Genomic DNA, 12,275 nt, shown 5'->3' on the forward strand with positions numbered 1-12,275 from the left:
CTTTAAAAGCGCGAGTCAAAATTAGTCCTGACCAGCTTCCATTCATATGGAAGCAGTAGGTGTGCTCCTTCGGGGCCTTTCCTTCTTAAAAATGCATCCACGGGTCCCTGCGGTCTCCTTGGAATCATGCAGTCTGATTATTAAGTTACAGTGAATTCTTCCAGCTTGGGTTAAGGGTCACCACGTAGGTCTGTTGGGGATTCTGTGCTTCTTCTAGAACAGACCTTTCTCTGCCCTCTTCTTTCCACAAACACACCCTTTCGGAGTGTGCAAATCCTGTCACCCCCCTGCTCTGAGGACTGGCTTGGGGTTGGCCTTTGGAGAGGGATAGATGAGCTGCCTACCCAGGGCTCCTTCCCCGGGCTCCAAGCATTTTCTCTCTTCCCCTGGGGTTTATTTGGTGAGTGTGGGGTGGGGTTAGGGAGAATGGGGAACAATCCTCTCATTCTTGTGGATCAGAGATCTCTAAGATCTTTCTCCTTTGAGGCCCTAATCATAAAATCGACATACTGGAACAGTTTAGACTAGAACAGTAGGGGAGGAAAGGAAAACGGGGCTGGGGGAAGGGAAGGGAACGGGAGAGGAGAGGGGCAGGGAGAGCAGGCAAGAAACAGAAAACCAGGAGGATGGCACCAGGACTCTAGGAGCCGGGCGGGGGGTGGGAGCACCGCCCATTTAGTGACGAGCGCCACTTCGAGTTGCGTGAGTCTTAGTTGTGGCTGCTCTGACCTGACTGTAGTCTCCCCGCTTCTACTGCTGGAAAATGGCTGTGGAGAAGCCACGGCACTCACGGAGAAGCTCCTCCTGTCTGAAGACAGAGTCTTCTGGCAAAGAACCTCCGGCAATCACGTATACGGAAGGTCCTAAACTGGAAACTTACCGTGCAAATGATAATTTGATCCGCGCTTGAATTTCCATCCATTCTTCTTTTATAATCTTTCCACATTGGAGCATCTCCTTTGAAAGTATCTCTGCCTTTGTCAAATTCTTTGAAGCTTCCTTGAACCTGAGTTGTGTTCAGAAAACTTTATATCTGGTGCTGCATTCTGGGGCCCCAGCTCCTGGACATCCTTGGCTCTCACACTGCCCATCACCCTTCCTGAGCCACCTGTCAACTTTTGATTTGGCCTTAAAAATTAAATGCAAGCATTATGAATGGTATTTCTACCTGTAAAGATTAGAGGCAAAAGGATACTTTTGAAGGGAGAGTAAGGCTTGCCCCAAAGTATGGAACAGCTCAACCGAACACTTGAAAACATCTGTATTGTCATTGTATGGAGGCACAATGGAGCTGGTAAGGATTTCTTTGGCTTTTTCTGCATGTTGTTTTGCTTGTAGTGACATTCCTGTGGACAAAAAAAAAAAAAAAGGAAGTCTTAGTTTCTCTTTTACTTCAGTTGAACAGGAATACAGTTGATTCTGGCCAGGGAATCTAATGCGGTGACTTCACATGTCTTCAAGTGGCACATGGAGATGTATCAGGGCTGTGTGAAATGCCATCATTACTGCAAGAAACAATCACTGCAAGTACTCAAGATAAAAAATTTTCCTCCAAATGTTCTTTTTGGAAATCAACAGAATAAGCAGAAACTGAACAGCTCTGAAACTTCACCAATATCAGATATAAAATGTTATAAATAATTATAAAAAACAAAAGGAATTTACAAAGACTACAGCATTCTGGGAAGGAAATAAAATTTTCATAAATTTTACTCCTGGCTTTGTGACACCAATCTTAATGGAATACTAAAAATTCTGAATCTTCTGCTCATAACTTTAAAGTTGCTTTAACATAATACAAATATGATGATATCTACCAAAACTGACAAATAATTCCAATGAGATAAGGGGCTAATGTGCTATAATCTCTTATTTCTATGTGGTAAACAAATGGAGTTTAAAAACAAGTTACTACCAAGAACTAATTCCCAGAGGGTTCTAGTGTTCTTCCACTGGCATATTCATTTGCGGAAAGAGTGATAGTAGGGGTATCAGGACTTTTCGCTTTCCCACACCCGCACCTTCTTCCCTACAACAACACACCCCTCCACTCATATCCCAATACTCCCGGTCTTACGTTCTTCATTACATGGAATTGTATCTTCAATCTCTCTCTAAAAAAGCTGTCAAAATGTGAAGTTCATTCTGTTCCTACATCTATAAAACAGAATAGATTTTCTGATGGAGAAAATCCAGGGTATGCATTTGCTGTATCAATCATGGAACTCAAACAGGGGCTCTGTGACAGGCTGAAGGGTGGGATGGGGAGGGAGATGGGAGGGAGGGGACATGGGTGTACCTGTGTCAGATTCCTGTTGATGTATGACAGAAAAACACAAAATTCTGTGAAGTAATTATCCTTCAATTAAAAAATTAAAAAAAAAAGAAATAAAAAATAAGTAAATAAAGGCAAAAAAGAGAAATCCAAGGTATGCTATTTTTGTAGGAGCACTTACAGAATTTTGTCTTTTTTTTTTTTTTAAAGCACATAATCAACCTACCAGAAATTTATTAGTGCCAATAACATATGCAATATTATAAAAGACGTGATCAGTTCAGTTCAGTTCAGTCGCTCAGTCGTGTCTGACTCTTTGCGACCTCATGGACTGCAGCACGTCAGGCTTCCCTGTCCATCACCAATTCCCAGAGCTTACTCAAACTCATGTCCATCAACCTGGTGATGCCATCCAACCATCTCATCCTTTGTTGTCCCCTTCTCCTCTAGCCTTCAATCTTTCCCAGCATCAGGGTCTTTTCTGATGAGTCAGTTCTTCACATCAGGTGGCCAAGTATTGGAGTTTCAGCTTCAGCATCAGTCCTTCCAATGAATATTCAGGACTCATTTCCTCTAGAATGGACCGGTTGGATCTCCTTGCAGTCCAAAGGACTCTCAAGAGTCTTCTCCAACACCACAGTTCAAAAGCATCCATTCTTCGGTGCTCAGCTTTCTTTATGATCCAACTCTCACATCCATACGTGACTATTGGAAAAACCATAGCTTTGACTAGAGAGACCTTTGTCGGCAAAGTAATGTCTCTGCTTTTTAATATGCTATCTAAGTTGATCATAACTTTTCTTCCAAGGAGCAAGTGTCTTTTAATTTCGAGGCTGCAGTCACCATCTGCAGCGATTTTGGAGCCCCGAAATATAAAGTCTGTCACTGTTTCCATTGTTTCCCCATCTATTTGCCATGAAGTGATGGACTGGATGCCATGATCTTAGTTTTCTGAAGGTTGAGTTTTAAGCCAACTTTTTCACTGTCCTCTTTCACTTTCATCAAGAGGCTCTTTAGTTCTTTGCTTTCTGCCTTAAGGGTGGTATCATCTGTGTATCTGAGGTTATTGATATTTCTCCAAGCAATCTTAATTCCAGCTTGTGCTTCAACCAGCCAAGCATTTAGCATGATGTACTCTGCATATAATTTAAATAAGCAGGTGACAATATACAGCCTTGACGTACTCCTTTTCCAATTTGGAACCAGTCTGTTGTCCCATGTCCGGTTCTAACTGTTGCTTCTTGACCTGCATACAGATTTCTCAGGAGGCAGGTAAGGTGGTCTGGTATTCTCATCTCTTGAAGAATTTTCCACAAGTTTGTTGTGATCCACACAGTCAAAGGCTTTGCCACAGTCAATAAAGCAGAAGTAGATGTTTTTCTGGAACTCTTGCTTTTTTGATGATCCAACAGACGTTGGCAATTTGATCTCCGGTTCCTCTGCTTTTCTAAATCCAGCCTGAACGTCTGGAAGTTCACGGTTCACATACTCTTGAAGCCTCACTTGGAGAATTTTGAGTATTGCTTTGCTAGCGTGTGAGATGAGTGCAATTGTGCAGTAGTTTGAACATTCTTTAACATTGCCTTTCTTTGGGATTGGAATGAAACTGACCTTTTCCAGTCTGCCCACTGCTGAGTTTTCCAAATTTCCTGGCATATTGGGTGCAGCACTTAACAGCATCATCTTTCAGGATCTGAAATAGCTCAACTGGAATTCCCTCACCTCCACTAGCTTTGTTCGTAGTGATGCTTCCTAAGGCCCGCTTGACTTTGCATTCCAGGATGTCTGGCTCCAGGTGAGTGATTACACCATGATGGTTATCTGCATCATGAAGATCTTTTTTGTATAGTTCTGTGTATTCTTGCCACCTCTTCTTCACATCTTCTGCTTCTATTAGGTCCATACCATTTCTCTCCTTTATTGTGCTCATCTTTGCATGAAATATTCCCTTGGTATCTCTAATTTTCTTGAAGAGATCTCTAGTCTTTCCTATTCTATTGTTTTCCTCTATTTCTTTGCATTGATCGCTGAGGAAGGCTTTCTTATCTCTCTTTGCTATTCTTTAGAACTCTGCATTCAAATGGGTTTATAGTTCCTTTTCTCCTTTGCTTTTAGCTTCTCTACTTTTCTCAGCTTTTTTTAAGGCCTAGTCAGACAGCCATTTATCTATTTCTTCAGCCTACTGGAGGCAGCATGGGTTGAGGTTCAAGAATGCTAGCCTTATCTTTCTGGACTGTAGACAGAGATACTAACATTACCTGCCTCATAACACAGTAGTGAAGTGTGTGTGTGTGTGTGTGTTAACTCACTTCAGTCATGTCTGACTCTTTGCGACCTCACGGACTGTAGCCCATCAGGCTCCTCTGTCTGTGGGATTCTAAGCAAGAATACTGGAGTGGATTGCCATGCCCTCCTCCAGGGGATCTTCCAGATCCAGAGATTGAACCTGCGCCTTTTAAGTTTCCTGCATTAGCATGCAGGTTCTTTACCATTAGCACCACCTGGTGATGACTAAAGGAAATTATATGTGGAAAATAGCATGGTGCCTGGTATTCAATGAGACCTCAGCAATTAGTCGATACTGCTTTTATTTTGAGTAAAAAAAAGTCCATAATGCAGATAGGTAGCAGACTGTGGTGGGAAAACATCATTTAAAATCTCAGATGCCAGGACATTGACACTGGCAACCAAAATCCTAGATCTGAGTCTTGGATCAGCTATCTATTAACGGTCTGACCTGGGACAGCCTGTTTCAAATCAAACTAGTTGTTGCCTCTGAATCTAGAAAATAGGGGGTATAGGGGTGTGGTTTGAACTAGATTATCTCCAAGGTCCCCTCAGGCTCTAATAGTCTTTGATCTAACAGGTAGGACCAGTCTACAGTCAGGTTCGGCTAAATTTATTGGGTGGCAGTTATATGCATAGCACTGTGGTATTTTTCACTTCAATTCATTCATTTATTCATTGGGCCAAACCTGGGAAGGCAGTAGCATCATTATCAGTATCATCTCTTTTCGTTGAAGGAACAGAGTACAGAGATGTGCTCTCGTACGTCTTGTCCGAGGTTGCCAGTCTGTGTTTTTGCCTTCTCTGCGTCCATTCTCCCTTGTCCTGTTTTCTTTTGAGAATGCGCCTACACACTCAGTCCCTGTGATTTAGCCAAGGCCAGCCTCTCCCCCAGGATCCAATGGAAGCAAAGTCAGGTCTTGCCAATCAGACCTTGTGTATATGTTGAGTTGCTAGGTCATGTCCAACTTTTGGCAACCCCATGGACTGTAGCCTGCCAGCTCCTCTGCCCACAGGATTCTCCAGGCAAGAATACTGGAGTGGGGGTTGTCATTTCCTCAAACTAGTTCTTGTCTTTAGCATACAACCCAAGTCAGCCCAATAAGAATCCCCAAACTGTGAGATTTTGGCAAAGATACATTCTTTTTTATCCTGGGAATGCTGAGAAGGGAAACCTAAAGCTGCTGGCAACCCTGCTGCCACCATGTGGGCAAAGTTGGGCTAAGAGTGGAGCCAATACTGAGGAGAGCAGAGTCAAGTGCTGGAGAAAGAGAGGAACAGAAACCTTACAGTGTTGTTTGAAAACGTGGATCTGGCTAAGTCTACAGTAAGATTTACCCTTGGATTTTTAAGGTGTATGAATCAATAAATTACCTTTTGTTTACTGCCAGCTTGATTTAGTCTTTTATTTTTGGGGGAGGGGTTTGGTCTCATAGGGAAGAGATTTTCCATCAATACATATATGCTGCTGCTGCTGCTAAGTCGCTTCAGTCGTGTCCGACTCTGTGCGACCCCATAGACGGCAGCCCACCAGGCTCCACCGTCCCTGGGATTCTCCAGGCAAGAACACTGGAGTGGGTTGCCATTTCCTTCTCCAATGCATGAGAGTGAAAAGTGAGAGCGAAGTCGTTCAGTTGTGTCCGACTCTTAGCGACCCCGTGGACTGCAGCCTACCAGGCTCCTCTGTCCACGATGGATTCTATTTTAGGCTCCGACTCTAGACCCTAGGCCATTTCTACAATGTCTTCAAAGCTAACAAATCAATTTTCCCCTAGGAACTGTTTTTAAGATCATAAAAAATAAAGCTCTGCAGTTCTAAAATCTTCCTTCTCTTTTTTATATATTATATTAGAAAATCATGTTGACTGTGAAGGGAAATGGCTTCTCAATGTGTGGAGAGGAGAACATCCAAGAAAACCTGACCCTCCTAAAGTTAAGCCAAGTCTCGGAAAAAGGCAGAAACCAACTGGCTGATCCTCCGCAGCCTGAGGCAGACTCACCTTTCAGCTGAAGATAACCCTTAGCCAGGTTAACGTGTGCCTCAGCCAGCTTCCAGTGGGAATCACCATAGCAGATCCTTGTCAGAGCCATGCAGTGCACAAGCTCATGGAGAGCCTTTTTGTACTGAAGGAAGGAAAAATAAAGGCCCACTAGTTAGACAGCAAGGTACAAAATCAATGTGTACTTTTATCCATTCAATATACATTTATAGAGTGATGATTATGGGCCAGGCATGGTTTTAAATATGTGTGATACATCAGAGAACAAAACTAAGATCTGATTTGGGTGGCAGGGTATTCTTCTGGTTGGGTGAAATAGACAATAGACATTTTGAAAAATGGTAAAATTTACAGTACATTTAAGTTTATAGTACAAAGATATGTTTTTGGTGGCAGGGTATTTATCCGGTTGGGTGAAATAGACAATATACATAAAAACAGTAAAACTTATAGTACATTTAAGTTTATAGTAAATAGTGGAAAATGTTATGGAATAAAGAAGCTGCCCATAAATGACTAGCTCCTACATATTCAGACACAAGTGGGCCAGAGGTGGTAGTTTTCAAATAACATCCTCTAGTTATCAATTCAAACATCTTCTTTAGTAGCTGGGATATTAGCACAGCCAATGAGGTCAGCAGGACTTTGCAAACAGATTTTGTTAAAGGAGTAAGAAGCACATTTTCATCTAGTGCCAGGACAAAGAGAGTAGCGAACTGTGTGGATATGAGCTCCAAGTCAGCTTAGAGCAGCAATATTCTCAAAGCAAGGCTGGTGGTTTTAAAATACAGCTCCGAAACTCTTTGACACCTCTTCCTTCCAGAGATGGTGGTCTATGTCCCTTTTCTTTGAATCTGGGTTTATGACTGCTTGGTTAAACTAACGTGGAGGAAATGAGGCAGCACCACTTTTCGGGCCCAGGCCTTAAAGAACTGGCAGCTTCTACTCTCTGTCTCCCCTTAGGTACTCACTCCTGGAACTTGTTATGAGCTATGTCTCCCACCCCCAGATTCATTTGCTGGAGTCCTAAGTACTTCAGAATATAACTGCATTTGGAGAGATGAACTTTGAAGGGGTGAAGAAGTTAAAATGAGGCCATCAGAATGGGGGCCTAATCGAATATACTGGTGTCCTTATAAGAAGAGAAGGAGAGACATGAAGTGGGCACACACAGAGAAATACCTTGTGAGGACACAGAGGGCAGGAACCAGCAAGTCAGGAAGAGAGGATGCTGAAAAAAATCAACCCTTTCAACACCTTGACCTTAGACTTCTAGGCTCCAGAACTGTGAGAAAATAAACTTTCTTGGTTGAAGCCACCCAGTCTGGTATTTTGCCACGGCAGCCCCAGAAGACTAATAGTTTAACCATCATTTCATGAGGAAGGCTAAGCGGCCCCACAGAGAGGCCTCCATGGAAATGAGCTGATGACAACATCAGTCAGTCAGCTGCAGAACTCTGCCACCCTGGCAGCGGTGCTCCACACCTGATGAGTCCAGCTGATGCTGTATGGAGTAGAGCTGACCAGATCCCACTGCGCTCTGCATGAATTGTAGGTTCATGAGCAAAATTAATGGTTGTTTTTGTTTTACACCACTAAGTCTTGGTCTAAGACTGGCTACCCAGGTGGCATTGGTGGTAAAGAACCTGCCTGCCAATGTAGGAGACATAACAGATGAGGGTTCAATCCCTGGGTCAGGAAGATCCCCTGGAGGAAGGTATGGCAACCCACTCCAGTATTCTTGCCTGGAGAATCCCATGGACAGAGGAGCCTGGCAGGCTACAGTCCATAGGGTTGCAAGAAATCCAACATGACTGAAGCGACTTAACACACACACACGCACACACACACACACACACACACACACACATACATACACACGTCTTGGGATGCGATATAGCAATAGATAGCTGGAATAGCAAAAGAGGAGGTAGAAGGTACACAGCCTAAGAGGGTAAAGCAGAGGAAGAATGGTAAGGATAAGGACAGAGTTGTGTAGAAAACCCAGGAGAAGACCCAGGATACCCGACCCTCCGGTCAGTGCCTAAGCTCAAAGGACTTGCACTTCTACACAGTTTCCATGTGGGTTAGAAACGCTTTCACTTTGAATTCTCTTGACAACAGTACATAGCCAGACACTTGACCACAGGACAGCTGCTTTTCTGACTTAGCAAGAGAAGCTGAGGGCACACTGTGCTCACTCCATAGTGATAAAGGAAGATGGAGCTGTGTTTTTTCCCTATAGTAACATTTTTATTACTACAAAAATAATACTTACTCATTATCAAAATGTTGCTGTTGTTTAGTCACTAAGCTGTGTCCGATTCTTTTGAGACCCCATGGACTGTAGCCTACCAGGCTCTTCTGTCCACGGGATTTCCCAGGAAAGAATACTAGAGTGGGTTGCTATTTCCGTCTCCAGGGGATCATCCCAACCTAGAGATCAAACTTGCATCTCCTGCATTGGCAGGCAGATTCTTTACCACTGAGTCAACAGGGAAGGCCCATTATCAAAACACAAGTGAGCAAAAAAAAAAAAAGGAAAAAGAAAAATCACCTGCCATTGCACCTCTTCAAGATAAGTAGGTAGCTAAATCTCTTTCTATTCTTCATTCTTGTGAATCTATATATCTTTTTCTTTTTAAAAATGGGCTTAACTGTTTCCAATAGCCAGGACATGGAAGCAACCTAGATGTCCATCAACAGACGAATGGATAAGGAAGCTGTGGTACATATACACAACGGAATATTACTCAGCCATTAAAAAAATACATTTGAATCGGTTCTATTGAGATGGATGAAACTGGAGCCCATTATACAGAGTGAAGTAAGCCAGAAAGAAAAACACCAATACAGTATACTAAGGCATATATATGGAATTTGAAAGATGGTAACGATAACCCTATATGCGAGACAGAATAAGAGACACAGATGCATAGAACAGTCTTATGGACTCTGAGGGAGAAGGTGAGGGTGGGACGTTCTGGGACAATGGCATTGAAACATGTATATTATCATATGTGGAATAGAACACCATTCCATGTTTGATGCATGAGACAAATGCTCAGGGCTGGGGCAATGGGATGACCCAGAGGGATGGGATGGGTAGGGAGGTGGGAGGGGGGTTCAGGATGGGGAACACATGTAAACCCATGGCTGATTCATGTCAATGTATGGCAAAAACTACTACAATATTGTAAAGTAATTAGCCCCCAACTAATAAATAAATTTATTAAAAAAATAAATAAATAAATAAATAAAATAAAAAGAAAAATGGGCTTGTAAGCTACATACCTGTTTGCAACTTGTTTTCACAATTTGTGAACATTTCTCCACATCAGCTTCTGTGATGATAATTTTTAATGGCTGTACAGTATTTTACTGTATGGATATATCATAAGTGAGTTATTCAACTGACAAATATTTGGGCACTTAGGTTGTTTAAAAATTTTTTTCTCTCTGAACATCCTATGTGGACAGCTTTGTTCATGTGTGTAAGTATTTTCTTAGAATGAATTCCTGGGAACATGACAATTGGGTACAGGATATGCAAAGCTCTGAGGCTTTGCTGGAGTTTGCTACACAGCTTCCATGAGAGGCTGCTTCCATCCCACATCACCCTTCCAGCACGGCATGTGAGCATGAAATGCCCCTTACACAGTGCCCAGCACTAGTTGGGGGTTGACTTGCCAATTTGTCAGTTAACTATTTCTCCTTGTTTTAGTTTTCATTTTTTTCCTGCAAAGCTAGTAAGGCTGAACATCATCATGTGTTCATTGGCTTCATGTGTATGTATTTCTTCTTTTGGGAAACATCTTTTTATGGCCTCTAAGAGCCAGGAAATTTAGGGAATGGCTTCCTCGGACACAGAGCAAACGAATACAGTGTATGAGAGAGAAAGAAATTATAAAAACATTGAGAAGTCTAGATAGACAGTTTGCCAAAAACAGAGGGGGACCTGATCTGATGGTGAATCTATCCCAACCACAAGATTCCAATGAAGGGCTATATGCAGCTGAGAGTCTGCCTCTCAGATCACAGCCTGGGTCCTCACTACCTGCATCAAGGACCAGGGCACAGAAAGAGTGGCCTGTCCTCTCTCTGCTTTTTTATTTTCTAGAATGTGTAGTCCAGATATCCCTTTTTGATTTTCCAACCTTTACCCTGCCAGTTTCAGTGGCTTTAGCCAACAGGCCTGGGTAACAGGTAGAAGAGAAGTACGTGTAGGGAGACAACCTCAGAACTGGGATGAGCCTCAGCAATAATCTAGTCAATCTCCTCAATTTAAAGAAGAAATGTTAAGACCAGAGAGGTGAAATGACTTACCACAAAGTGGTAGAATCAGAACTCACAGTCAATCTCCTTGATGCAAAGTCCAGAGCTCTTCCCACAACATCATTTTTAATATTAAAACGTGCGACTCTGAGGATCAGTAGCTCTGGCCATAAATGGCCAAATGGGCATTTCATACATAGCTCTTGGTATATAAATACTATTCTCTACTAGGATGAAACAGCATTCCCTGAAACCATAGCTGGAGCAGGGAAAGTACAAGATGAAACTAAAAAATCTTGTTGTGCCTGAAATCAAGGAAAGAATTATAGGGACGTATCAAGAACTCAGAAGAAAGACTGAAGGGCAAATATACAATAAGTTAAGTTTTGATGATGATAATGGATTGTAACACATTGAAAAATAGGATTTCTTGAACCCATATTGATATAAATAAATGAACAATGATGTGTGAAGAAGGGAAAGGTCTTCCTCATAAAAAGAATGCCAATAAACAAATATTGAAAGCACGGCAAAGTCAGAGAATCACCATTTGACAAACATCATAGCAATAACTGATTCAGGTGAGAATCATCAATTCATGTTAACAGTAAGGGGTGAAGTTTTGATGAGGAAAAGGATATATTCATGGTATTAATGATTCTCCCCACAGAATACTGATTAATTAGAAATGGAAGAATAATAATTCTACAGTGAAGAAACCTTCCAGATAGCACCTTAACCAAGTGATCAAATTTAGCATCATAGTAACGAGACAAACAGACATCATATGCCTCCAAGTAAGATGCACTGGAAAGGGCCCTTTTTCAGGTCTGTGGGATTTCTGCCCCCAAAGCATAATCTGTTTCTAATCATCAAGAAAACACACGACAAATTCAAACTGGGGGGTATTCTACAAAACAGTTGGAGTATATGTTTGTGGCACCTGCCAAATTCTTTTGTTGAAGCCCTAACCCCTAATGTGGCATGTGGAGATAAGGCCTCTAGAGATGTAACTAAGTTGAAATGAGGTAGTAAAGGTGGGGCCCCGATCCAATAGGATTAGTGTCCTTTGGAGAAGACACACCTTTCTCTCCTCCTTCCCTTACCCTCCATGCACAAAGAAGAGGCCGTGTGAGGACACAGCTTGAAGGTGGTGGTCTACAGCCCAAGGGGTGAGTTCTCACCAGGCAGCAGCTCTGCTGGCTCCTTCATCTTGGACTTCCAGTTTCCAGGGTTGTGAGGAGTAAATTCCTGTTGTTTAGGCTACCCAACCTGTAGTATTCTATTATAGCAGCCCAAGCAGACTAACACAGTACTTTTCACAAATATCGAAATTGTGGAAGACACAGACAGGCTAAGGAACTGATCTGACAGATTTGCTGGTGTTTTGTGCTCGTGCCCAGTCATGCCTGATTCTGTGCAGTCCACCAGGCTTCTCT

At 42.5% G+C, this 12,275-nt stretch overlaps 1 protein-coding gene across 48 annotated transcripts in view; it reads right to left on the reverse strand.

Annotated features, from left to right (window-relative positions):
• The window catches only part of TTC23 (tetratricopeptide repeat domain 23), a 140,294-nt gene that overhangs the window by 81,398 nt on the left and 46,621 nt on the right, over positions 1-12,275 (reverse strand). For all 48 annotated transcript variants that reach the window (XM_081551275.1, XM_081551259.1, XM_081551253.1 and 45 more), the window contains 3 exons: positions 6,562-6,685; positions 1,196-1,346; positions 881-1,006 (listed from right to left, as the gene is read on the reverse strand). In XM_081551275.1, coding sequence (XP_081407401.1) covers positions 881-1,006; positions 1,196-1,346; positions 6,562-6,685 — 401 coding nt within the window. The remainder of the gene's footprint in view (positions 1-880; positions 1,007-1,195; positions 1,347-6,561; positions 6,686-12,275) is intronic.

Source organism: Giraffa tippelskirchi, chromosome 12 (genome assembly GCF_054371585.1).
Source record: "Giraffa tippelskirchi isolate mGirTip1 chromosome 12, T2T-mGirTip1v1.2.pri, whole genome shotgun sequence".
NCBI lineage: Eukaryota > Metazoa > Chordata > Mammalia > Artiodactyla > Giraffidae > Giraffa > Giraffa tippelskirchi.